Genomic DNA, 27994 nt, shown 5'->3' with positions numbered 1-27994 from the left:
TTCCCTTTCCCCTTTCCCTTTCCCTTTCCCTTTCCCTTTCCTTCCCTTTCCCTTTCCCTTTCCCTTTCCCTTTCTTCCTCTTCCCCTCGGAAATGCCCCTGGATCCCCGGCAGTGCCCAAGGCCACGGTGGATGAGGCTGGGAGCAGCCTGGGACAGTGGGAGGTGTCCCTGCCCATGGCAGGGGTGGCACTGGATGAGTTTTAGGGTTGCTTCCCACTCAAACCATTCCAGGATTCCACGATTTTAGAAAGGAAAGGCATTTGATCCCAGAAGAAGCGACCGAGATCTCCCAGCTCCGGGGAGCGAGCGGGGAAAATCTTTGAGTTTGAGATTTTGGGGAAGAAGTGGGGGAGAAGAACCCCATGGAGATGGGAGGTGTCATGATCCAGAGATGTTCTTTGCTTTGCCGAGCTGGTTCCTTCTCTCCTGGTCAAGAGGAGTTTCAGTTGTGCCGGGACTCGAATCCAAAGGGCAGGGAAGAGCTTCTGAACGGGTTTGGGAGTTGTGGGTGGCCCTGGGACAAGGCCTCTGTGGCATGGCCACCACGGGTTTGCAGCTGGAATTCCAGCAGGTGGAGCAGGCAGACGGGAATTACCGGAATTACAACATCTGCCACGTCCCAGAAGGAGAACCCGAGAGAGCATCGCGTGGTGGGAGCGAGGAGTCTCCACGCACAGAGGAGAATCCCGGGGCTTTTCCCAGCCGGAACGTCCCGGCCGTGCAGGGTCTGGAGCGTTTGGGTTGCGTGGTCTCTGCAGAAGCACCAGACTCTGACCCAAAGCCCTCCCTGAAGCAGGAGGCAGCTGGAGGCTGCTGGATCAGCAGCTCAGGATAAAACACCACCGGAAGGGCAGGAGAGGACCGAGCCTGGCCTCCTTCCCCATGTTCTTAGGGAATACCTGCACCCAGGAATGCTCTGAACGGCCTCGGGGAGGTTTGGAGCACCTGAGCCTGCCCCTGTCCCTGCCTTGAATGCACCTGAGCTCCCCAAAAAGCTCTGCTGCCACGGAGAGCTGGAGTTTATCCCACAGAGAGCGGCCTGACCTCGCAAGCTCTGAAGCAAATCCAGCTCCAGGTCTCTTTCTGCTGGTGGAGACGATTCCAGAGGGAGGAGCTCCAGGTGGGAGCAGGAATTGGGGCGGATCCCTGCAGCCAGGAGCCCGTCGTGGCCGGGGGCCAGCAAAGGGCAGTGCCACCAGAACTGTGGGGTGACAGCTGTGCCCGTCACGTGTGTCCCTGGCAGCAAAGCCTGAGGGGATCCTCATCCTCCAGTGCTCACCTGAGACCTGTCCTGGAGCAGGGACACCTGAACCTCCAGGGGATGCTGATTTGGGATGTCCGGGATGGATCCTGGGGCACATTTGGGATGTCCGGGATGGATCCTGGGGCACATTTGGGATGTCCGGGATGGATCCTGGAGCACATTTGGGATGCTCAGGATGGATCCTGGGGCACATTTGGGATGTTTGGGATGGATCCTGGGGCACATTTGGGATGCTCAGGATGGATCCTGGGGCACATTTGGGATGTTTGGGATGGATCCTGGGGCACATTTGGGATATTTGGGATGGATCCTGGGGCACATTTGGGATGCTCAGGATGGATCCTGGGGCACATTTGGGATGCTCAGGATGGATCCTGGGGCACATTTGGGATGTTTGGGATGGATCCTGGGGCACATTTGGGATGCTCAGGATGGATCCTGGGGCACATTTGGGATGTTTGGGATGGATCCTGGGGCACATTTGGGATATTTGGGATGGATCCTGGGGCACATTTGGGATGCTCAGGATGGATCCTGGGGCACATTTGGGATGCTCGGGATGGATCCTGGGGCACATTTGGGATGCTCGGGATGGATCCTGGGGCACATTTGGGATGTTTGGGATGGATCCTGGGGCAGATTTGGGATGCTCGGGATGGATCCTGGGGCACATTTGGGATGTTTGGGATGGATCCTGGGGCACTTTTGGGATGCTCAGGATGGATCCTGGGGCACATTTGGGATGTTTGGGATGGATCCTGGGGCACATTTGGGATGCTCAGGATGGATCCTGGGGCACATTTGGGATGCTCAGGATGGATCCTGGGGCACATTTGGGATGCTCGGGATGGATCCTGGGGCACATTTGGGATGTTTGGGATGGATCCTGGGGCACATTTGGGATGCTCAGGATGGATCCTGGGGCACATTTGGGATGCTCGGGATGGATCCTGGGGCACATTTGGGATGTTTGGGATGGATCCTGGGGCACATTTGGGATGCTCAGGATGGATCCTGGGGCACATTTGGGATGCCCAGGATGGATCCTGGGGCACATTTGGGATGCTCAGGATGGATCCTGGGGCACATTTGGGATGCTCAGGATGGATCCTGGGGCACATTTGGGATGTTTGGGATGGATCCTGGGGTACATTTGGGATGCTCAGGATGGATCCTGGGACACATTTGGGATGCCCAGGATGGATCCTGGGGCACATTTGGGATGTTCGGGATGGATCCTGGGGCACATTTGGGATGTTTGGGATGGATCCTGGGGCACATTTGGGATGTTTGGGATGGATCCTGGGGCACATTTGGGATGTTTGGGATGGATCCTGGGGCACTTTTGGGATGTTTGGGATGGATCCTGGGGCACATTTGGGATGCTCAGGATGGATCCTGGGGCACATTTGGGATGCTCAGGATGGATCCTGGGGCACATCTGGGCAGCACAATTCTCTGGGAATGTCACTCATTCTCCAGCCAGACGGGAACGATTCCATCCTCAGTAATGAACACCACAATCCTCATTAAGCGCCACCATTCCTCACGTGAAGGCCGGAAAGGGGCTCAACACATTCCCAAATATCTCCAATTCTCCCTCAGGTCCTACCGGAGCTACGGCAGCGCTCAGGCACTCGCTGTCACGGAAATCCTGGGGCTTCTGCTCAAACCAATCACGGCATGGGCACGAAAGAAGCCCCCTTGTCGGATTATTTCTTTCTCTGTCCTCGAGATGCGGCAACTGAGAGGCGTTTCAAAAGCCTTTATTTCATTTTCAGTCTCATGCGAAGGGTGGGATGATACAGATGTTAGAATTCCCCCCATCACAGTCAGATGCCGAACCATTTCCTGATTACAACACGTTAAAAGTGTTGTTTTGGCCCATCGGCTTTTGCCACACCGTGCTGCTAATGCCTTAAAGCCAGTCACCTAAAATTCCCCCTCGTGGGTCCCACTGCAGTGCACCTTTCACGGTTCCGCCTCTCCAAGACACCTGGTCCTGGTTGCAAGGCCACCATCTGAAACTCGATTCCTGTTCCGTTTCTCTCTCAACAACGCCCGTCCTGCCCCACGGCATCTCTAAGTCAGGAGAACATCGCCTGAGGTTCTCTCTCGAGGAGAATGAAGAGAGACGCTTCTTGTCTTTGTCAGCACGGGAAAGGCAAAAAGAGAGACCAGAAGATGAACCAGAAGATAGTGAAATAGATAATGTAGAAGATAATGTAAAAGATAAACCAGAAGATAAAGCAGAAGATCAACAAGAGGATAAACCAGAAGATAATACAAGAAGATAAACCACGAAATAAGGTAAAAGATAAACTGGAAGATGAACCAGAAGATAAACCAGAAGATAAGGCAGATGAACCTGAAGATGAACCAGAAAATAAGGCAGAAGATGAACCAGAAGATAAACTGGAAAATAAGGTAAAAGATGAACCAGAAGATAATACAAGAAGATAAACCACAAGAAAAAGCAAGAAGATAAACCAGAAGATAAACCCGAAAATAAGGTAAAAGATAAACTGGAAGGTGAACCAGAAAATAAACCAGAAGATAAGGCAAAAGATAAACCAGAAGATAAACCAGAAAATAAGGTAAAAGATGAACCAGAAGATGAACAAGAAGATAAGGCAGAAGACAGTGTAATAGATAATGTAGAAGATAATGTAAAAGATAAAACAGAAGATAATACAAGAAGATAAAACCAGAAAATAAGGTAAAAGATAAACCAGAAAATGAACTAGAAGATGAATCAGAAGAAAAACCAGAAAATAAGGCAGAAGATGAACCAGAAGATAAACGAGAAGATAATACAAGAAGATAAACCACAAGAAAAGGCAAGAAGATAAACCAGAAGATAAACCAGAAAATAAGGTAAAAGATAAACTGGAAGACAAACCAGAAGATGAACTAGAAGATAAGGCAAAAGCTAGTGTAATAGATAATGTAGAAGATAATGTAAAAGATAAAACAGAAGATCAACAAGAGGATAAACCAGAAGATAATACAAGAAGATAAACCAGAAAATAAGGTAAAAGATAAACTGGAAGACAAACCAGAAGATGAACTAGAAGATAAACCAGCAAATAAGGTAAAAGATAAACCAGAAAATGAATCAGAAGATGAACCAGAAGATAAACTAGAAGATAATACAAGAAGATAAACCACAAGAAAAGGCAAGAAGAGGAACCAGAAGATAAACCAGAAAATAAGGTAAAAGATAAACTGGAAGATGAACCAGAAAATAAACCAGAAGATAAGGCAAAAGGTAAACCAGAAGATAAACCGGAAAATAAGGTAAAAGATGAACCAGAAGAAGAACCAGAAGACGAGCTGGGTCAGCACTCCGGAGAGGAACCTCGGATGAACCCCTTGGTGCTCCCGAAGCCCCCGGCGGAGCAGCAGGAAGCAATCCCTGAGGCACAGCTTGAATCCTCTGCAGTCTCTGGGAGACACTTCCCACTGAGCTTCCAGCCTCCTGCCAGCCCTCCGGGACCTCGTGCCACTTCTTTGCTGAGAGCAGCTCCTTCCAAGCCCAGCCTCCATCCCGAGGGTTCCCAGACTCCCAGGAAACCGTTTCCCCAGCCCCAGAAGCAAAGCAGAACTTCTCACTTCTCAAACATTTTTTTTTTTTTTTTTTTCCCCCATGGCAGCTGGCAAATCCCTTCCCCGGCTTCTCATCCAACTTGGACAAAATTGCCGCAGAGAATCCCTCCCGTTCCCCTCCCCGCCGCCCTTCCCCGTGCGAAGCGATCCCGAGGGAGGGATGGTTCCATGGGGACCCCCTGCTGGATTGCATCTGATTTCCCTCCTAAGCATGGAATGGGGAAGCGTCTCGAGGGCTGCGGCTGCGACCTCCGTACAGCTCTTTTGTCAAGTGCCATTTCATTAAAAAATCAGCCTTTTAACTGTGGACACATTTCAACCTCACCAAATCTGCTAATTATTGACAGTTGGTGAAGAGGAGATTTCACTTGTTCCTCCTGTTAAACAGCATCTAATTAGTAATTACTGGTTCACTGTCATCTTTGCTGCAATAATCCCACTGCACATTGGCTCATTAACCTTTTGCTTTTCTAAAGCAGCCTGCCAACAAGATGAAGGCTAAAACAGATTGGAAAACAATAGCTCAGCCTTGGATTTTAGGCTGTTTATTCCCCTTGTCCTGGAGATCCAAAAGGAAGATTATTTTTAAGGAAAGGCTGGAACCGGCCTCATTCCGGAAGACGCCTCGGTCTGCGTTGAGCATCACCCAAAAAAAAAACGCTCTTTAAACTTTCCCCAAGGTGAGGGCAGGGGTGCTCAGGTGGCTGAAGGTTTCTCTGCCATTCTCCATTTCTCCATCTCTCCATTTCTCCACATTTTTCCATTTCTCCATATTTTTCCATCTCTCCATTTCCCCACATTCTTCCATTTCTCCATTTCCCAATTTCTCCATTTCCCTATATTTCTCCATTTCTCCATCTCTCCATTTCTTCATTTCTCCACATTTTTTCCGTTTCTCCATTTCTCCATTTCTCCATTTCTCCATTTCTCCATATTTCTCTATTTCTCCATTTCCCCATATTTCTCCATTTCTCCATTTCTCCACATTCTTCCATTTCTCCATTTCCCAATTTCTCCATTTCCCCATATTTCTCCATTTCTCCATCTCTCCATTTCTTCATTTCTCCACATTTTTCCATTTCTCCATTTCTCCATATTTCTCCATTGCTTCATTTTTCCATTTCTCCATCTCTCCATTTCTCCATGTTTTTCCATTTCTCCATTTCCCCACATTCTTCCATTCTTCCATTTCCCTATATTTCTCCATTTCCCCATTTCTCCATTTCTCCATATTTCTTCATTGCTTCATTTTTCTATTTCTCCATCTCTCCATTTCCCCACATTCTTCCATTCCTCCATTTTCCTATATTTCTCCATTTCTCCATCTCTCCATTTCTTCATTTCTCCACATTTTTCCATTTCCCCATTTCTCCATTTCCCCATATTTTTCCATTTCTCCATTTCTCCATTTTTCATTTCTCCATTTCCCCATATTTTTCCATTTCTCCACATTTTTTCATTTCTCCATTTCTCCACATTTTTTCCATTTCTCCATTTCTCCACATTTTACCATTTCTCCATTTCCCCGTATTTCTCCATTTCCCCATATTTTTCCATTTCTCCATATTTCTCCACTTCTCCACGTCTCCATTTCCCCATATTTCTCCATTTCTCCATTTCCCCATTTCTCCACTTCTCCATTTCCCCATATTTCTCCACGTCTCCATTTCCCCATATTTCTCCACTTTTCCATTTCCCCGTATTTCTCCACTTCTCCACTTTTCCATTTCCCCATATTTCTCCACTTTTCCATTTCCCCATATTTCTCCACTTCTCCATTTCCCCATATTTCTCCACTTCTCCATTTCCCCATATTTCTCCCATTTCCCCTTATTTCTCCACTTCTCCATTTCCCCATATTTCTCCACTTCTCCATTTCCCCATATTTCTCCATTTCCCCTTATTTTCTCCACTTCTCCATTTCCCCATATTTCTCCACTTCTCCACTTCTCCATTTCCCCATATTTCTCCACTTCTCCATTTCCCCATATTTCTCCAACTTCTCCATTTCCCCATATTTCTCCACTTCTCCATTTCCCCATATTTCTCCACTTCTCCATTTCCCCATATTTCTCCACTTCTCCATTTCCCCATATTTCTCCATTTCCCCATATTTCTCCACTTTTCCACTTCCCCGTATTTCTCCACTTCTCCATTTCCCCATATTTCTCCATTTCCCCATATTTCTCCACTTTTCCACTTCCCCGTATTTCTCCACTTCTCCATTTCCCCATATTTCTCCATTTCCCCGTATTTCTCCACTTTTCCATTTCCCCGTATTCCTCCACCTCCCCACCTCTCCCCGGGCCCTATCCCTCGTTATCCCCGCCATCCCACACGAGCTCCTGGGCGGGAGCTGCCGGAGGAGCCGTCAGGAGGAGCCGGGCCCACGGGGCAGGAACGGCAGCGGAGCAACCCCGCGCTCCTTTCTTCTGCCGCTACACTGAATTTCATTTGCACCAGTCCCATTTTCGGGTTGGAGCTGTCACAGCTGTTTCCATTGGCAGCGCATAGCTGAGTAGGAGTTGTCAGTGGGGATGCTGCGGGATTGGGAGAGGGAAGAGATTCCCCGGGGGGCATGGGAGGCAGTTGGAGGTTGTGGGATAAATGCATTAACTACACGTTTCTCCCAAACTTAACGGCGGCGAATTACTCAAGGCGCGTTTGATGGGTTTCGGGTCCCGCAGTTAGCACCACCCTGGGATGACAAGAACGTTTCTCAGCAGCTCCGGCGTGAGTATTCCCAAGGATCCGTGCTTTCGTGGCTGATACGAGGGGTTTATTTTTATCACGTTCTCTTTAAAGCCATAATTTCTAGAAACAAGCTGCCGTTCTGGAGCACCGCTGCAGAAATCCGAGCGGAGTTTCATCCCTCCGAGCCCCAGGGCTCTGCTAGGGCTGGATATCGACCCAAAAAAAGGCTCAGGGTGGGGAAATGTACAAATTCCCTCACCTGCAGAATTCCCTTTCCCTGACATCGGTGCCTCTGCCGAGCTCTGATCTCACCGGGGTTGTTGTAAAACAGGAGTAACTCCGGAGCAGCCAAAGCTGACGGGACAAGCGTCACCCCGGTTTTTCTGAGTTTTTTAAAGCCTTTTGATTGTTCATAAAATGGAGTCAGACCTTTTAGCTACTGTACAATATTAGGAGCAGTTTCTGCCTTTCTCACACATGTAACATAAACAAACCCTTTGTTTTTCATTCCCTGTCCTTTGTTTGCATATTTCTAACCTGAAAACAATTGTAACTGACAATTGGTCTGGCCAGTTGGCTTGAGAGGTGAAAACTCCAGAAACCAATCCACAGCCAGACCCACAAATGTATAAAAAGTAAGAAATAAACAGGCAGAGAGGGGCTCTGGGCTTGGCTCAGCCTTGGGCTCTCTCAGAGGAACAACTCTGCCCTGTGAAATCTCTCGTCTCCGTGTGATTGCTTTGTGTATCCCGATCACAGACAAGCATTTATCCAGCAAATTTATTCAAACTATTGCAAGGCTTCGGTTCTGCTGGAAAACCAGTGGTGGGTTTGTGTCACCGAGACACACAAAGCAGTCACACGCAGACAAGAGATTTTCGCAGAGCTTCTTCTGATCCAGCTCCCAGCTGAAAGAGCCGAGAGAAGAGGAGCCCCTTTGTTTATTTCTTACTTTTTATACATTTGTGGGTCTAGCAGAAGATTGGCTTTTTGGGGTTTCCACCCCTCAGCCTCAGTGGCCAGACCAATTGTCAGTTACAATTGTTTTCAGGTTAGAAATATGCAAACAAAGGACAAAGAATGAAAAACAAAGGATTTGTTTATATTACTTCTGTGGGAAAGGTAGAAAACGGCTCTAATATTCTACAGTAACTCAAAGATCTGACTCCGTTTATGAAAATCAAAAGGCTAATAAAGAAACTCAGAAAAACCAGGGTGACAGGTTTGAGCCTCGTTGGGAGAGAGAGGATCAGAGGTGGCCACGCAAACCCCTGGCACAAAACAACCAGGTAATGACCCAGCAGGATCTGTGTTTGCCCCCCGAGTTACAAAAGGTGGTGAGTGTGAGATTTAGGGCAGAATTTGGCTGGCTCACAGCTCCTGTGCTCAGACCGAAGCCGTGGTTTTGGTTGTCTGCGGCTGGTTTGCTCCCCGCGGTGTTTGGTACAGCAGCGTGGCCCCGTCCTGCTGCGCCCGCGACCGAGGCCGTGGGGAAAGCAGAGATCCGTGTTTAAGCACCTCTGAATTCCTTATCTGCCAGGACAGATGTCACCGAGACACACAAAGCAGCCACACGCAGACAAGAGGTTTTGCAGAGCAGAGGTTTCTCCGTCCAGCTCAAAAGCTGAATCCAGGCGGAGAGAGACTCTTTGTTTTATTTCTTATTTTTTATACATTTGTGGGTCTAGCAGAAGATTGGCTTTTTGGGGTTTCCACCCCTCAGCCTCAGTGGCCAGACCAACTGTCAGTTACAATTGTTTTCAGGTTAGAAATACGCAAACAAAGGACAGAGAATGAAAAAACAAAGGATTCGTTTACGTTACATCTGTGGGAAAAGGTAGAACTGCTTTTAATATTGTACAATAACTAAAAAGATCTGACTCCATTTATGAAAATCAAAAGGCTCAGGAAAACTCAGAAAAAACAGGGTAACAGACAGAGATCAGTGTTTAAACACCTCTAAAATCTGCCAGGACAGAGCCATGGAATCATTCAGGTTGGAAAAGACTCCAAGGTCATCGAGCCCAACCACTGAAGTTCACGGTCTAGTGATGAGTGCCCAAAAATTCACGGGTTTTGAGAAACACTCCTTGAAGGGAGGCTTGGATTTACCAACCGGAAATGGATCCAGAGAGATTGTTCCAGGTAAATCCCTGTGTTTGCTCCCTTGAGCGTCCCCACAGGAACCTCCAAAGAGATTTCGGAGAGTGGGGGGAATGTCCTTTGGAAACACTCACACATTTACAGAAAATACAAACATAATGGGAAAACAGGCTGGGAGAGCTGGGAATGTTCCCCTGGGGAAGGGAAAAATCCAGGGAATCCTCAGAGTCCCTGAAGGGGCTCCAGGAGAGCTGGAGAGGGGCTGGGGACAAGGGCTGGAGGGACAGGACACAGGGAATGGCTTCCAGTGGGAAAGGGGAGATTGGGCTGGGATCTTGGGCATTGGGAATTCCTGGCTGGGAGGGTGGGGAGGGGCTGGGAATTCTGGAATTCCCAGCTTTGCTGTGGCTGCCCCTGGATCCCTGGCAGTGCCCAAGGCTGGGTTGGACACTGGGGATTGGAGCACCCTGGGGCAGTGGGAGGTGTCCCTGCCATGGCAGGGTGGAATTTAGGGTCCCCTCCTGACCCAAACCACTCCGGGATTCTGTGGCACCCACGGTGTGAGCAGAGCTGGATCCAACTGTGCAGGAGCTGATCCCATGGAGCAGAGCTGGATCCAGCTGTGCAGGGGCTGACCCCATGGAGCAGAGCTGGATCCAGCTGTGCAGGAGCTGATCCCATGGAGCAGAGCTGGATCCAACTGTGCAGGGGGCTGATCCCATGGAGCAGAGCTGGATCCAGCTGTGCAGGGGGCTGACCCCTGTGTGCAGAGCTGGATCCAGCTGTGCAGGGGCCGATCCCGTGGAGCAGAGCTGGATCCAGCTGTGCAGGGGCCGATCCCGTGGAGCAGAGCTGGATCCAGCTGTGCAGGGAGCTGACCCCTGTGTGCAGAGCTGGATCCAGCTGTGCAGGGGCTGACCCCTGTGTGCAGAGCTGGATCCAGCTGTGCAGGGGCTGACCCCTGTGTGCAGAGCTGGATCCAGCTGTGCAGGGGCTGATGCCGTGGAGCAGAGCTGGATCCAGCTGTGCAGGGGGCTGACCCCTGTGTGCAGAGCTGGATCCAGCTGTGCAGGGGCTGGTCCCATGGAGCAAAGCTGGATCCAGCTGTGCAGGGGCTGATCCCGTGGAGCAGAGCTGGATCCAGCTGTGCAGGGAGCTGACCCCTGTGTGCAGAGCTGGATCCAGCTGTGCAGGGGGCTGACCCCTGTGTGCAGAGCTGGATCCAGCTGTGCAGGGGCTGATCCCGTGGAGCAGAGCTGGATCCAGCTGTGCAGGGGCTGACCCCTGTGTGCAGAGCTGGATCCAGCTGTGCAGGGGCTGATCCCGTGGAGCAGAGCTGGATCCAGCTGTGCAGGGAGCTGGTCCCATGGAGCAGAGCTGGATCCAGCTGTGCAGGAGCTGATCCCATGGAGCAGAGCTGGATCCAGCTGTGCAGGAGCTGATCCCATGGAGCAGAGCGGGATCCAGCTGTGCAGGGGCTGACCCCTGTGTGCAGAGCTGGATCCAGCTGTGCAGGAGCTGATCCCGTGGAGCAGAGCTGGATCCCGGCAGGAGGAGCTCAGGCAGGCTCCGGGAGGTTCCTTTTCCCTGGCAGGGCGCGTGGGCAGCGTGCGTCATCCCGGCTGAGCCCTGATGGGCGCTGATTCACGTTTGCACCGCTGAGAACGTCTCAGCTTCCTTCAGAAGGTCACTCCCAACAACGCCGTCCCTTCCAGGACTGCCTGGTGCCTGCAAACCAGCCCTGAGTTTTCCCTCTCAGTTAGAATTCATTCAGCTGCTAAAACCAACGAGATTTGGGATGGCAGACACTGCTCAGGAGGAATCGTGTCACCGCGGAAAGCCGCAATTCCAGGCGGAGGTGTCCCTGGTCATGCCATGAAACCAGAGGGTCTCTAAGGTCCTTCCCACCCAAACCATTGTAGAGCTCCAGGATTTTGGAGGAACGGTGGCAATGTCACCTTTGGGATAAACGAGGCTGGTGGGCTTGCTTCCCTGATTACCCTGCAAGGTTCTTCCTGGAGATAGGGAGGAAATTTCCAGGGAAAATTGCACCAGAGAAGGTTTAAAGCGGGTGTTGGGAAGGAATTCTTCCTGGAAAGGGTGGTCAGGCACAGGGCTGGGGTGCCCATCCCCGCATGGACGGCAGAGCCCCGCGCACGTGGCGCTTGGGGACACGGCCAGCGGCGGCAGTGCTGCGGGAACAGTCGGGCTCGATGATCTCAGCGGGCTTTTCCAGCCCTGACTGCGCTCTGATTCTCCGGGGAAGGAGCAGAAGGGATGCCGTGTGCCCAAACCTCCTTCCCATGGGCAGGCTGGACCTGCTCCAGGCTCTACCTTGAGCAGGTGCGAGCCCTGGCAGCGCTCCTCAGCCTCTCCCAAACAGATCCCGGGAGCAGAAACTCGGGATCGGAGCACGGAGCTGATGGCCAGGGAGGCTGAGCTCCTGCCAAAAGCACTGCCAGGCTCTGGGGAGCCCGGGAGACGCAGGGAAATCACACTGCTCCTGCAACTGGGGCTTGTGCAGCTCCTGACTGCAACGCTGTGTCTGCTCCTGATGGAAAGGCTCCAAAAACGATGTTGACTAATTAGAAAAAGTTTAAGGAAGAGCCATATGAATCATTAAATCTTCAGCAAGCACGTCTTTTAGCAAGAGGCTCCAGGATATGAGATAAATTCGGGTTCTTAGGGGGAAGGGACAGTTTTCTCCCAGCCTGGAGACAGCAAGAAGGACAACAGAGAATTCCCAACGTGCCTGTCAGTCGGCACGCGAGTGTAGAGCAAGATTCCCTGGCTGGAAGTCGTGGATAAACCCATCCAGACTGGAAAACCCATGAGTTAACCCTCAGGCAGTGATGCAAACTCCTGATCAGCCCTTCCAGGCGACACGAAAAGAACCTCGTGACAGAGCCCTTGCTTCTGACAGAGGTTTTCTCCCTTAGGAACAGAGACCCGCTCTGGAAATGCACGGATTTACCAGCAGGAAAAGCTCCAACCGCCAAAACGAACGACTTAGAAACAAATCCACCCGAGCCGTTTGTCCAGCTGCATGGCTCCGGGTGATTGCATCGGTCACTCCCTGTTCCCTGGTTTTCCTTTGCTCAGCCCCGGCCTGGCTCTTCCCAGGAGGTGAAAAATCAGACGCCTGGTGCCCTGAGCTTTTCGGCCTGCTGATTGTTTGCATTTCTGTAGCGGAGTTTCCCACGGATTGTGGCATAAACAAGGTGATTGTTTTCGCATTCCTCTCTGAGGAGGGACAAGTGATGGGCTTCCAGTGTGACCGGTGGGGTGGAGAGGTGGGAACCTCATCCTGCAATCCCTGGACATTGTCCAGAATCTATATAAATTCGAGGTCGAGAAATAAACCCTCTTCTTCTTTTTGCCCTGACCACAGACTGTGAGTGCCATTCTTTTCGTGTCCTCTAGCGACAGAAGCCCTCAGAGCAGCTCTGGGGAAGAACATCCCCCTCAAAGGGGTGGTCCAGGCTCCTGGCCCCGTGGACAGGGCTTGGATTGAATATTTCACCTCCAAGGAAACCCCAGTGTGAGGGAGAGGAGCCTTCACCTGCCTGGTGAGGAGAGCAATACCGAAACCAGCTCCGTCCAGGAACGGAGGAGGACGTTCCCACAGGGACGGGAGAGCTGTCCCGGAGAGAGGCGGCGGATTGTCACCCCCCCGTGAGAGCCCCGGCCGCGCACTGACCTCGGACATCTGCGGGAAGAGGCTGATGGCCAGGGGCAGGGCCAGGCCGAAGGCAGCGAGGCACACGAGGCTTTGGACCGGGAGAATCATCCGGGGCCGGGACCTCAGGAGCGAAGTTCTGCAAGGGAAAGGCTTGGTCAGAGTGTTATTGTGATACCCAAGGCAATCACACGAGACGAGAGATTTTCGCAGGGCAGAGACTTTCTCCGATCCAGCTCAAGCTGAGTCAGGGCGGAGAGAGAGCCTCCTTGTTTATTTCTTATTTTTTATACATTTGTGGGTCTGGCTGAAGATTGGCTTTTGGAGTTATCACCCCTCAGCCTCAGTGGCCAGACCAATTGTCAGTTACAATTGTTTTCAGGTTAGAAATATGCAAACAAAGGACAGAGAATGAAAAACAAAGGATTTGTTTATGTTACATCTGTGAGAAAAAGGTAGAAACTGCTTCTAATATTGTACAGTAGCTAAAAGGTCTGACTCCATTTTATGAAAATTCAAAAGGCTTTAAAAAACTCAGAAGAACCAGGGTAACAGTCAGAGCATTCCACGGACAGGAAGATGGGCAGGACACCCGGGATGGGCGCTGCCGCTCCCCGGGACCCTGGGGAACCTGAACCACGCAACGGTGGGATGGGCTGGAAAGAACCTTAGAGGTGATCCCATTCCTGCTCCTGCCGGGGGGACACCTCCCACCACCCCAGGGAGCCCCTCCTTGGACCCTACACTGTTGGAGTCCCGGGAATTCCTTTGGCTGCCCTGGAGGGTCTGGGACCTGGGCAGGGGGGTCTGGGACCCCGGCACAGAGCCCAGAGAGACACTGGCTTTGATCCCAGTCCATGGGAAAGGCTTCCTGTGCTGTGGGATGGATTCCAGGCCACAGGAGTGTGAAAGATTGGAGTTCAGCTTATCACAGGGTGAAAAACAGTAGGTTTGGGTTTTTTAGCGTGGAAGTGGATGGGAGCAAGTTGGAGGATTTTGAGTGTTGTCTCCTGCTTCTTCTTTCTTCTTCCCTCACTCCATTTCCTGCAGTGACGGTGGCACAAAGTAGTTTAAAGAGATTGGGTCAGAGCAGGGATGAGCTTTTTAGTATAAGTGATAGGTATTGGCAAATAACGATAAATAAAGAACAGGTAACAATTAGTATAAAAGTTAACAACAGCCCCGTTCGGGAGGAGTCGAGGAGTCACCAGATGCCCGAGCAGCTGCACAGACCTTTGCTGGGCACTGAGATATTTGTAAGATAAGAAACAATAAACGAAGCGCGCAACCTTGAAAAATCAGAACCCGAAGACTCCGTCTCTTTGTTGCGTCTGGCTCAGGGCTCTGCAGAGGGCGAAAAGACTCCAAAACCACCTGAACCTCGGAGAAAAAACCCGACACTACACCTCCTCAGGTCATCACCAACCTGCCCCAGCACAGCCCCAGCTCCACCCCGCCCAGCCTGGGGACACCTGCAGCCAGGTGCAGCTGCTGCCCAGCGGGCAGAAGGAAATCAGCTCCTTGGGAGGCACCCGGAGCCCCGGGAGCTTTGGAAAAGGCACAAACAGCGTCACTGACGGGGCAGCAAAGCCACGGCGCTGGCAGTTTTGGCAATTTTAACAATTTGTTAAAATCCAGCGTCCGCGGCTGGTGACGAGGATGTTCTGATGTTTGCTGTTTATGAGCTCAGGATTCGTGAACAGCAAACACCTGAAGATCCCTGCAAGGTCAGGTTCCGGTAATGACCCAAAAGTGACCCCTCTGATGGAATTAACACCGGAAAACCGGGACAAGATTCAGCTGGGAGCAGCCGGTATATTAAATATAATCCAGGACATCGGGCCCTCAGGCATTTTATCAACGTTAAAAGGGGAAAATATAATTCCTGAAGGATTTATTCCAGAGCCATTTACAAAAAGGATCCCTATCATTCAGCTGAGACCAAAATGGGAATACAAACCAACAACTGGACTGGGAGTTTTGTTGGGACGTTCAGTGTGTGTGAGCAATGTGGGAGGGGGTGGATTTGCTGCTGGGGGGTTTGGGGCACAGGGAGAGGCTGGAGCTGTTCCAGGGCAGGTTTAGGATGGATTTAGGGAAAGGTTCTTCCTCCAGAGGCTCCCCAGGGAATGGGCACGTTCCCAACCCTGCCACAGCTCCAGGAGCCTTTGGACAAAGCCCCCAGGGGTGCCCAGGGTGGGATTGTTGGGGGTCTGCGCAGGAAGTGGGGTTGGATGGACGATCCCCGTGGATCCAGCTCAGGACATTCCACGATTCCACGGTCTCCTGTCACAGCAGCTCTCCTCGGCCAGGAGAGGTGGCACCAAGCCCCCAACACCTCCTCCACTGGGATTAGAGCACTCCCAATCCAAAATTCCCCACTCCAGGCGCCATCCAGCCCTTCCCAGCCCGGGGCTGTCCCTGCCCTGCCTTGGCACACGGGGATGGATCCCAGGCTGGATCCTGGATCACCTCAGCCCTTTGCCGGCTCCAAACGCAGCCGGGGGGATCTGATGAGGAGGAAAATTCACCCCCAGCCCCCTCGCCCTCGCTGAGAGCCCGGGGAGAGCAGGCAGCAGAGCTTAACTCCTCCAGCGTCCCAGCTCCTCCCTAACAAACCCTCGAGACGGAGCTGATCCTATCGATTCGTGCCGTGAAAGTCACGCTTCTGTTCGCCGACGCCGCGCAGCGCAGAGCGCGGCCGCCCTCAGATCCGCTCAGAGGAGAGAACCCTGCAGGGCTGCGTCCCAGCAGGAGAGCAGGGGACGTGTCCAGGGAGGAAAAGTCACCTGTCCCAGGAGGAGAAAATGTCACCTGTCCCAGGAGGAAATGTCACCTGTCCAAGGAGGAAATGTCACCTGTCCCAGGAGGAAATGTCACCTGTCCAAGGAGGAAATGTCACCTGTCCAAGGAGGAGAGCAGGGGACGTGTCCAGGGAGGAAAAGTCACCTGTTCCAGGAGGAAATGTCACCTGTCCCAGGAGGAAATGTCACCTGTCCCAGGAGGAAATGTCACCTGTCCAAGGAGGAAATGTCACCTGTCCAAGGAGGAAAAGTCACCTGTCCAAGGAGGAAATGTCACCTGTCCCAGGAGGAAAAGTCACCTGTCCAAGGAGGAAATGTCACCTGTCCCAGGAGGAAATGTCACCTGTCCCATGAGGAAAAGTCACCTGTCCCAGGAGGAAATGTCACCTGTCCCAGGAGGAAAAGTCACCTGTCCAAGGAGGAAATGTCGCCTGTCCCAGGAGGAAATGTCACCTGTCCCAGGAGGAAATGTCATCTGTCCCAGGAGGAGAGCAGGGGATGTGTCCCATGAGGAAAAGTCACCTGTCCCATGAGGAAAAGTCACCTGTCCAAGGAGGAAATGTCACCTATCCCAACAGGAAAGGCCACCTGTCCCAGCAGGAAAACTCCACACCCTTTAACATCCTCCCCATCCCCGGGATGCCGTGGCTAAACTGTGATTATCCCTGGGACTCACAGGGACAGCTCCTGGAGCCGGTTTTTGTCCCGCTGAAGCTGTGATTATCCCTGGGATGTGCAGGGACAGCTCCTGGAGCTGGTTTTTGTCCCGCTGAAGCTGTGATTATCCCTGGGATGCTCAGGGACAGCTCCTGGAGCTGGTTTTTGTCCCGCTGAAGCTGTGATTATCCCTGGGATGCACAGGGACAGCTCCTGGAGCTGGGTTTTGCCCTCCTGAAGCTGTGATTATCCCTGGGATGTGCAGGGACAGCTCCTGGAGCCGGTTTCTTGTCCCGCTGAAACTGTGATTATCCCTGGGATGCACAGGGACAGCTCCTGGAGCTGGGTTTTGCCCTCCTGAAGCTGTGATTATCCCCGGGATGCTCAGGGACAGCTCCTGGAGCCGGTTTTCGCCCTGCTGAAGCTGTGATTATCCCAGGGATGCTCAGGGACAGCTCCTGGAGCCGGTTTTCGCCCTGCTGAAGCCGCCGTGATCCGTGAGAGCCCTCGCTGGGACGATCCCAGCAGCAGCAGCTCCCCGGGGCTCAGTTTAGAGCCGAGGCGTCGCTGCCGACACCACCCCTGACATCTTAATTTGGAGCTGCACCCTCCGTAATTACCGCCCTGTCGGGGACCTCATAATCACGGGAGGAAAAACCTCCGCCAATTCAAAGCGATCCCGGGTCCAGCCCCCAGGTGTGACTTCCAGGGGCGCTTCCAGCTCAGGCCAGCTCGAATTACCGGGGCCGAGCTCCTAATTAGGCAGAGTTACGGCTCGATTTGAAAAGGAGAGCCGGGCTAATTAACACGTGTGGTGTAATGTCTTAATTGGGACTCAGCCCGGGCGGATTCGTGCGGTTCAGAACAAATGAGCGGTAATTAGCCGAGAGGTCCGGTCTTCTCCCGTCGCCGGGATCCCCGCGCCCGGCTCGGCGAGGACGGGGAGTTAAAGACGGCGTTTTGCGAGCTGTCAGCCGCGGCGCGAATCCCTCTTTGCACCCATTAACCCCCCGTCGGAAGGGAGCGACGAGGGGCTTCCGAAGGCTGTCACCGCGGAGGATCCGCGCGGGCTGGGAATAAAATAAATGGAATGAATGCCGGTTTGGCCGGGAGGGACGGAGCCGGCGCCACTGCCGAAGGGTTGGGTCAGGGAAAGGGGAGGCGTGGACCTTCAGAGCCCAACTCCTGGAGCCTAAAAAACCCCTCAGGGTGAGGAAAGAGGGAGGTCACCCCGTCCAGCCGGCCTGGAGCGCCGAATTCAGGGTTGTGTCCGGTCGGATTCTGAGTATCTCCGAAGATGCTCAAAGAAGAGAGGTTAAAAACTGAATTACTGAACGTCTCCAGGGATGTTCAGAAAGCAGAGGAAGGTTTTGAACGTCTCCAGGGATGTTCAAAAAGCAGATTTATCCACAAGAGCAAACCCCACCCCACCATAACTCCGTGGAAGCGTTGGTGCTGTTCTGCAGAACAGGAGTTTTGGAGATGTCACCCCACGCACAGGACAGGAGCAGCTTTGGGATCCAGCCCTGGCTCAGGTTGCCCGACAAGGAGTTGGGAAGTTTGCACCACACTGGAAAGCTGCAGGAGGATGAGAGAGTCATGGAATGGTTGGGGTTGGAAGGGACCTTAAAGCCAATCAGGGACAATTCCACTGCCCCAGGCTGCTCCAATCCCAATGTCCAACCCGGCCTGGGACACTGCCAGGGATCCAGGGGCAGCCACAGCAAACCTGGGAATTCCTTTGCCAGGGCCTGCTGCCAGGAATTCCTTCCCAAGATCCGATCCAAACCTGCCCTCCCTCAGCCTGAGACCATCTCCCCTTGTCCTTTCACGCCCTGCTCTCGGGAAAAGCCCCTCCCCAGCCCCTCAAAACCCCCTTTAACATGTTTATTTTATTTTACTGCCCCCCCCCAATTTATATCACAACATTTCTGGCCCGTCTCATTGGCTCCCCTGACCTTTGGATGGTGAAGAACGGGGAAATTCTGCCACACCTCCCCTCCTCCTCTTCCTCTTTTTTCCTTCAAGCTTTGTTCCTCCACCCCTTCAAACCTCCCCAAAGCCTCTTCCTCCTGCAGTTTCCCTTCACAGCTTTTGCTGGGGAGAGCCTGGAAGAGGCAGGAAGGCTCCGGGAATGCTCAGCCGAGCGCTCAGCCGTCCGCAGGTACCGGCACACGCAGACAGTGCACCTGCTGCGCAGAGACGGGGCGTTGGAGCTCTCGTAAACACACCTTCGTTCAACTTTCATCGCAGCGTTCATTAGTGGTTTGAATTTTGCATAATTTGGCAGCTGCCTCTGGCGTTTTTCAGGAGGTGCCGTAATTTATTCCATATGGAAGTCAAGGCGCTGCACTCCCAAGGAGCTATCGGGTGCGCTGAACCGGGGCTGTATTTGTCGGGGAGGAGGTGTCGGATGCTAAGCTAAACATGACAGGAGCGAACCCGAGTCTCCCAGCTGACAGATTCTGTGGGGTTTCTCTGGTGCTCGCCGTCAGCAGGTTCAGAGCAGCGCAGACACCGCGAGACGCCGGCGGGGAGCGCCGGGGATGGATCTCGGGCATCCTCGGGGATCCTCAGGGATCACAGACTCCTCAGGACACACCTCTGGTGCGCCACGGGAGTTTGGGATCCCCGTTCTGCCCAGACCTTCCCAGAGCCTCTCTGCTCTCTTCCCGAGCTTTTCCCGCCGGTTTTGGGGTCATTTTGGGAAATCGGGGCTCCGGCAGCTCTGCTGTCCCACCCAGCCAGGCCACCGCTGTCCTCAGCCCGCAGCTCCGGCCCCCAGGGCACGGCAGAGGCAGAACGAGGGAGGCTGGGGGCTTCTCCTGCTTGACTGACACCATTAAAGGAGCAGTTTCCGTGTTTACTCCGGGAACAGCCCCAGCAGTTGAAGGTGTCGCTGCCGGCAGCTGCTGAGCCCAAACAAACCCCACCCAGGGCCGAGCTGGATGGGGCCTCTGGAGGAAAAGCACCTGTGGGTGGGAGCACCCCGCGCTCACGGCGGGGAAATCTCCAGGAGAAGTCCCCGGGCCTCGCCCCAGTTCTGCAGTGACAAACGCGGCTCCAGCAGAGGGAAATGCCCTTCCAGCACCGCACAGCACTGGCCAGCCCCCGGGAAAAATCCCTTTTTCCCGGTGCCACGGGGTTTAGCTCAGCCAGAGCAGCTCTGCAGCGTTGATCCAGCCTGGGAGCATCCTGCTTTTAGGGGATTTGCAGGATAAACAGCCCTGGGAACTGCTGCATGAGGTGGATTTGGGGATGAGGAGCTGCAGAAATGCTCCTCTTCCGTGGGCACAACTGCTCTGCTCCCGTCCCTCCCTCAGCTCCTGCCCGCTGCCAGCAGTTCCAGCTTTGCCTCTTCCACAGACACTGTCCAGCCAGCTCCAAGGCCTTCTCCAGAGCATCCTGACATTCCCGAGCTCTCGGAACCCCCTCAGCCCTGCTCTGTGCTTCAGACCCTCCTGAAAGGTCTTCTCTGAGGAGGCCGAAGGTAAGAAGAGCTCAGGTTCTTCACTCTCCACTCAGAGCCCCCCAAAGCGTCCCCAGGCAGACGCTGGAGACGGACTGAGCTGTTACCCCGGTTTTTCTGAGTTTTTTATAGCCTTTTGATTTTCTTAAATGGAGTCAGATCTTTTAGTTACTGTAGAATATTAAGAGCAGTTTTCTACCTTTTTCTCACAGATGTAACATAAACAAATCCTTTGTTTTTCATTCTCTGTCCTTTGTTTGCACATTTCTAACCTGAAAACAATTGTAACTGACAATTCGTCTGGCCACTGAGGCTGAGGGGTGGAAACCCCAAAAAGCCAATCTTCTGCTAGACCCACAAATGGATAAAAAGTAAGAAATAAAACAAAGAGGCTCTCTCTCCACCTGGATTCAGCTTTTGGGCTGGACGGAGAAACCTCTGCTCTGCAAAACCTCTTGTCTGCGTGTGGCTGCTTTGTGTGTCTCGGTGACACTGAGCTTCTCCAACTCTCGGCCACGCCGCAGGAGCCAAAAATCCGGGTTCTCCCCCCGCAGGGCTCAGACTTAGACTCTGGCCTGTCCCACACAAAGCCCCTGCAGCTCTGCAAGGGGCAGGGAGCTGCAGGAACGCCGCCGGAGGAGCCTTGGATGGCGGCCGGGGAGCAAAGAGCTCCATTTCCCAGATCTCACCGTAACAACCAAACGAAGGATTCTGTCTGGATAGCGGGAATAAAGGGGAATGGGGGCGAAGAGCCCGACCTCCCGCGGCGGATGCCGCTGTCCCCACACCCCGTGTGACACGGAGGCGCCGAAGAATTCCCACTTTCCGCTCCGTGCCGCGCCAAGAGTCGCCCTCATCCCGCGGACGCCGCCGAGCCAATTATTTTTTTTTTTTCCCCCCGCATCGGAGTCGCCAGCGCGGATATTATTTATAAAGCTTCAATGAGGATACATCTGCACGAAATAACTGACACCGTGTTCCCTGCGTGGCATATGCAGGCTGAAAATAAACATTGATTCTATACGTTCGCCGCTCCAACAGAGCGTCCAAGCAGCAGGAAATGCATGAAACATGGGGAAGAATGGGAGCGCGGCAGTGGGAGGGAACATGGAATCACTTGGAGAGCAGGGAAGGCGGCCCTGGGAGTTAAAATACACAGCAGGCAAAGAGACGAGAGGAGCCAAGAGAGCTGAAAAAAATGGCACAAGAGACGGGAGAGGCAGCTGGGGGAGTTAAAACATGCAGATGGAGAGATGGCTGGGAGAGAGGAAAGACCTGGATCCGAGCGGAGAGACGGCGACCGGGAACTGGCCACTTAAAATAAACTTTGGGAGCAGCGAGGTGCAGATGAGGCGGGGAGAATTCCCGGGATCTGAAACCCTGCTGGGAGCAGGGGCTGGGCCCTGGAGGGGCGGGAGCACTGTCACCCACCCGCACCCGGGATCACCCCGGGCACGGGAATGGTCCTCTCCTTCCCACATCCCAAATCCAAACTGCTCGGAGGAATTGTTCCCCTAATTCCCACAATCCCGAATGCAAATCCGTTGGAGGAATTGTTCCTTTCCTTCCCCACAATCCCCAATGTAAATCCATTGGAGGAATTGTTCCTTTCCTTCCCCACAATCCCAAATGCAAATTCACTAAAAGAATCGTTCCCTGCTTCCCAAAATACCATATATAAATATATATAAATATATATTTTTGTAAATATATACATATAAATCCATTGGAAGAATCACCCCCTTCCTTCCCACAATCCCATATATAAATCCATTGGAAGAATCATCCCCTACTTCCCACAATCCCAAATGTAAATCCATTGGAGGAATTGTTCCTTTCTTCCCCCACAATCCCAAATGCAAATTAATTGGAGGAATCACCCCCTTCCTTCCCACAATCCCATATATAAATCCATTGGAAGAATCATCCCCTACTTCCCACAATCCCATATATTAATCCACTGGAAGAATCATCCCTTCCTTCCCACAATCCCATATATAAATCCATTGGAGGAATCTTCCCCTACTTCCCACAATCCCAAATGTAAATCCATTGGAGGAATTGTTCCTTTCTTCCCCCACAATCCCAAATGCAAATTAATTGGAGGAATCACCCCCTTCCTTCCCACAATCCCATATATAAATCCATTGGAAGAATCATCCCCTACTTCCCACAATCCCATATATTAATCCACTGGAAGAATCATCCCTTCCTTCCCACAATCCCATATATAAATCCATTGGAGGAATCTTCCCCTCCTTCCCACAATCCCATATATAAATCAATTGGAGGAATTGTTCCTTTCTTCCCCCACAATCCCAAATGCAAATCCATTGGAGGAATCACCCCCTTCCTTCCCACAATCCCAAATGTAAATCCATTGGAAGAATCATCCCCTACTTCCCACAATCCCATATATTAATCCACTGGAAGAATCATCCCCTACTTCCCACAATCCCATATATAAATCAATTGGAGGAATTGTTCTCTCCTTCCCACAATCCCAAATGCAAATCCATTGGAGGAATTGTCCCCTCCTTCCCACAATCCCATATATAAATCCATTGGAGGAATCTTCCCCTACTTCCCACAATCCCAAATGCAAATCCATTGGAGGAATTGTTCCCTCCTTCCCACAATCCCATATATAAATCCATTGGAGGAATTGTTCCCTCCTTCCCACAATCCCAAACGCAAATCCGTTGGAGGATCCAGGCTGTGACTCCCCATCCCACCTCTCCAGCCTCCAAATAATGAGCGACACCTTCATCCTTCCCATTTACAGCCCCCGCAGGGATTTCTATAAATAAACCGATAACGCCTGCCTGGATCTCACCCCCATGGGAAAACAATCCCACTAAATTTATAAAGTTACAATTTTCTCCAAAGGGTTTTTTATCCCAGCTCCGACTGAGCCCTTTGGGAGCCAGTTTTAAGACCCGTGAGTTGATTTCAGGCCCCTGGGGCACAGACAGGGACACCGCCCATGTCCCAGAGATGCCACCACCTCCGGCAGCGTGGCCAAGCCACACCTCACTCCCCACCCCTGCTGCTTCTGGCTCCCAGCCTTGCAGGAATCCGAGGATATCTGATGGAAAAACGGAGCAGGCACAAAGCTCCAGGGAGAATTCAGGCAGGCAAAAGCAGAGCCCGGATATTTTTATACCCACGGAGCTTCGTGGCAGTGAGAAGGAAAATTTTCTCTCACAAACGTGAATGAAAGCATTCAATAAGTTAAAATGATGGGGTTTTTTGTCTGTTTTTTTTTCTTTGAGGGCAATCTCCCGTAAGTTCTCAGATAAAATCAGTTTCAGTGAGGCCTGCGCTGAGCACGGGCGCCTGCAGCAAAACTCGCACCAATCCAAGGATTCATGATGCCCCCGAGGGCAAAGGAACGATTTGTTGATTTTGTTTTGCCGCAAAGGATGCAGCAAATTTCACCGTCGGTTTTATTCCCTCCCCATCCAATCCAATTTTACTGTCAGGTTTATTTCAGCTTGGTGACGGCCCAGGATGGGCCCTCAGCGTGTCCTGATGGAGACAATAATTTATTAACTTAAAGAGGAGCTTTCTACAAATTTCTCCAGGTTTTTTTGCACGTTTTAGCTGAGGATACCCACCAAAGGCCCTTTGAAGCAATAAAATAATTTCTCCTGGGTGCTGATTTTTGTTAAAATGGTTAAATGGGAACCAGTGGGAACACACAAAACCTCCTCAGTGCAAAGCCTCGGGTCCTACACACGGCTTGGAGTAAGCCCTGAGTAAATTACTCCAGAATAAGTTACTCCAGAGTAAGGCATGGCCACTGCCAGGCACATCCCAGCAGGTCCTGCAGGTAATTCCTGGCTTAGGGACCGTGTGGGACAAAGGGACTCGGAGCAGGGAAGAGGCTGCAGAGATTTTGCCCCAGGAGGAGAATGAAATAAAAGCATTTTGCACAAGATTAGGGGGGCCTGGAATCTGCTCCTCGCTGGAATTAGATGGTAATAAATAGAATTTCAGATTAAATAGAGTTTAAGAAATTAAGACTAAATAAAATTTAAGAATTTAAGACAAATAGAATTTAAGAATTTAAGGCTCTTCCTACCCAAACAATTCCATGATAATCTCTGGCTGAACACCACCCAGGCCCTCTTAATCTCTAACGTTTGCTAAGTGGAGAACTAAAAACTGTGGACAGTTTTCCACTGAATCCAGAGGGTTTTGTCTGACCCTGACCTTCCATGAGGGGTTATTCCAGCTGCTGGGGTGTCAGGGACGAGTTGAAATAATCACGTCAATAGAAAACTCTTTGACATTGGTCCAAAATGATGGAACGTGGAAATTTAGTAAGAAAAATAAATAAATAAATAAATAAATAAATAAATAAATAAATAATTTTTTTAAAAAAACAACCTTTTTGGTGGATGAAATTTGAGGGGAGACCTTGTGGCTCTGCAGAGCTCCCCGACAGGAGGGGACAGCCAGGGATGGGTCTGGCTCTGCTCCCAGGGAACAGGGACAGGAGGAGAGGGAACGGCCACAGGGAGGGTTCGGGTTGGACTTGGGGAAAATTCCTTCATGGAAAGGGTTGATGAGCACTGAAAGGGGCGGCCCAGGGAGGTTTGGAGTCCCCATCCCCGGAGGAATCTCAAATCCCTGTGGATGTGGCCCCTGGGGACCCTGGGGGAGGTTGGACTCCGTGACCTTGCAGGACCTTTCCATCCCACGGTTCCATGAAATACCAATGCCCGACACCCGCTGAGGACCTTTCCTCCCTTTCCCCCCGGGGAATTGCCCCTTCCCCTGAGGCAGACTCACTTCTCCAGCACGGACATGATGATGGGAGGTAGAACCAGTATAGGCATGGGCAGGACCACTCTGGTCAGGGCTGTTTCCAGCAGAGCCTGCGGAGCGAAAACAAAGGAGCAAATAAACAAAACACATCCAGGCATCCCAGCTGGGAAACGCTGAAGGTGAGGAGGCTTTCAGGAAAAGCCTTTTGTGAAAGCAGAAGAACTTGGAATTCGCTGCAGTTGCAAAGCTTAAAAGCAGGAAAAGTTACAATGGTACAGCAGCAAGGACACGAAAGGACAGTCTGAGTCTTGGGTTTGGCTAGGATAGATCCTAAGGCCGCAGAAAAATATGTTTAGCGAGACAGCAGAAGGTTTAAAGCTTAATAATGGAATATTGATTATTGTTACTAGAGAGCAAACAGGCATTGTTTGAAGCAGGAGTGCTCTCAGCGATTGTACAACAATTATCTGTAAGCTTTAGCAGTGTGTTATTGGCTGGGAAACTTTAAAAACGCCCTGTAACAGAGAGATCTTTGCTGCTGCTGGCAGGTGTGAGCCGCTGCCATCCTCCCACTGCGCAAATCAGTCCTGTGACGAGGCTGATGCTGCAATAACAGCTGGAGGAAAAGCCTCCGAGTGGCCCCAAAGCCCCGACACAATCCCAAAGCCCCGGCTGGACCTGCCGTGCTCGGGAGAGGCTCTGCTGGGTTGGTGACGGGAATGAGAGCATCAGCAGGCACTGCCAGCTTCGCCAGGAGCCGTTCGGTGACAACGTCCCGGCCACAAACCCAGCAGAACGAACACAGAGCTGCCCTGATTTCACCCTGTGTCACCCAAAGCGTCCAAACACCCCGGAACACTCCCGCACAAACAGCTCAGGGATGCCTGCAGGGAGAAAGGGAGGTGGGACAGCTGCCAGAGGCGGCGGAGGGGAGATGTTGTGGGGGAAATGTTGTGGGAGAGATGCTGTAGGGGAAATACTGTGGGGGAAATGGAGGGGAAATGTTGGAGGTGAAATACTGCGGGGGAAATGTTGGAGGGGAAATGTTGAAGGTGAAATACTGTGGGGGAAATGTTGGAGGTGAAATACTGTGGGGGAAATGTTGGAGGGGAAATGTTAGAGGTGAAATACTGTAGGGGAAATGTTGGAGGGGAAATGTAGAGGAAATGTTGTAGGGAAACGTTGGAGGGGAAATGTTGGAGGGGAAATGTTATGGGAAAAATGTTGGAGGAGAAATGTTGTAGAGGAAATGTAGGAAAATGTAGGTGAAATGCTGTAGGGGAAATTTTGGAGGGGAAATGTTGGAGGGGAAATGTTGGTGGGAAAATGTAGGGAACATGTTGGAGGGGAAATGTTGCGAGGGAAATGTTGGAGGGGAAATGTTGTAGAGGAAATGTAGGGGAAATGCTGTAGGGGAAATGTTGGAGGAGAAATGTTGGAGGGAAATGTTGTGCAGGAAATATTTTAGGGGAAATGTTGTAGGTGAAATGCTGTAGGGGAAATGTTGGAGGAGAAATGTTGGAGGGAAATGTTGTGCAGGAAGTATTTTAGGGGAAATGTTGTAGGTGAAATGCTGTAGGGGAAATGTTGGTGGGGAAATGTTGTGGGGGAAACGTAGAGGAACTGTTGTAGGGGAAATGCTGTAGGGGAAATGTTGCAGGGGAAATGTTGTAGAGAAATATTGTGGGGGAAACATTGTGGGGGAAATGTTGTAGGTGAAATGTTGTAGGAGAAATATTGAAGTGGAAATATTGGAGGGGAAATGTTGGAGGGGAAATGCTATAGAGGAAATATTGTGGAGGAAATACCCCACCATGGCCTGAGCAGCACTTTCAGCCCTTCCTCTCTGACCTGAGTCTTGATTTCAGCCCCGTGCCGGGGGATTGCAGCTCCTCACTGCTGCTCTGGGAATTGTTTTTAATCCCTGCTGGCTCATTCACGGCAGGGATTTGTGACACGCAGGGCTCGCCTCTCCCAGGAAAACCCCAACCACGGAGCCACAGCCCTGCCTCCACCGATTCCTCCTTCCTGGCCAGCCTCAGCACAAGGAGCAGCCAAAGCTGGGTTTGGATTTACTGAGGCCCAGAGATCCTCCAGAGTCCCTGAAGGGGCTCCAGGAGAGCTGGAGAGGGACTGGGGACAAGGGCTGGAGGGACAGGACACAGGGAATGGCTTCCAGTGGGAAAGGGGAGATTGGGCTGGGATCTTGGGCATTGGGAATTCCTGTCTGGGAGGGTGGGGAGGGGCTGGGAATTCTGGAATTCCCGGATTGGCTGTGGCTGCCCCTGGATCCCTGGCAGTGCCCAAGGCCGGGTTGGATCCACCTGGGACAGTGGGAGGTGTCCCTGCCCATGGCAGGGGTGGCTCTGGATGGGATTTAAGGTCCCTTCCACCCAGAGCATTCCATGATTTTATGTCTCAGGGACATCTGTGTCACAACAAACCCTCGCACAGGGACAGCTGTGTCACACTGAGGATCTGCCACGTTTTACATGACAAAACCCCGGATCAACCTACCCAGGGAGAAGCCCTGGGACTGGATGGCAGCTGAGCAGAAGTTCCCAGAACTCCCAAATTTTCTGTTGAAGCTCCACCTACGCCGCTCTCACGGCACCTTCGCTTTTAATCTCCATTTTCTCATTCCGCCATCAGGATGGAGAGGGGATGGAGCGGGTCCTGGAGCCAGCTGATGGAAGCGAGGAAAACTGGCTCCAAGAAGTGTCTCTGAGCCCTTCAGCAGATTGTTTTAATCCCCCCGTTAACCAACAATATGGAGAGCTCTTCCAGACCTCCCCGTTCCTGCCGAGGACTGCGGAGCTGTACATTAATTGCTGTCTCTGGAGCGCCTTGGACAGAAGGAGGGAGGGAAATGCCAAGCTTTATATTATTAACTCCTGTGCCTGGGCGTGTGCTCAGCACAGCTCCACATCTCAGCCCA

General features: G+C 51.9%; 1 protein-coding gene across 1 annotated transcript in view; it reads right to left on the bottom strand.

The window, feature by feature from the left end:
- Positions 1 to 11262: 11262 nt before the first annotated feature.
- LOC120766106 (sideroflexin-5-like) overlaps positions 11263 to 27994 on the bottom strand; it is a 28609-nt gene continuing 11877 nt past the window's right edge. Inside the window, exons 5-7 of the mRNA XM_058424270.1 lie at positions 25081 to 25166; positions 13372 to 13489; positions 11263 to 11399 (exon numbers count right to left, since the gene is read on the bottom strand). Of these exons, the coding sequence (XP_058280253.1) occupies positions 11316 to 11399; positions 13372 to 13489; positions 25081 to 25166 (288 nt within the window). The 3' untranslated portion in view covers positions 11263 to 11315. The remainder of the gene's footprint in view (positions 11400 to 13371; positions 13490 to 25080; positions 25167 to 27994) is intronic.

The sequence above is a fragment of the Hirundo rustica genome, assembly GCF_015227805.2.
Source record: "Hirundo rustica isolate bHirRus1 chromosome 5 unlocalized genomic scaffold, bHirRus1.pri.v3 SUPER_5_unloc_3, whole genome shotgun sequence".
NCBI lineage: Eukaryota > Metazoa > Chordata > Aves > Passeriformes > Hirundinidae > Hirundo > Hirundo rustica.
Note: the sequence above shows the minus strand (reverse complement) of the source record. Positions and strands in the feature narration are given on the sequence as shown.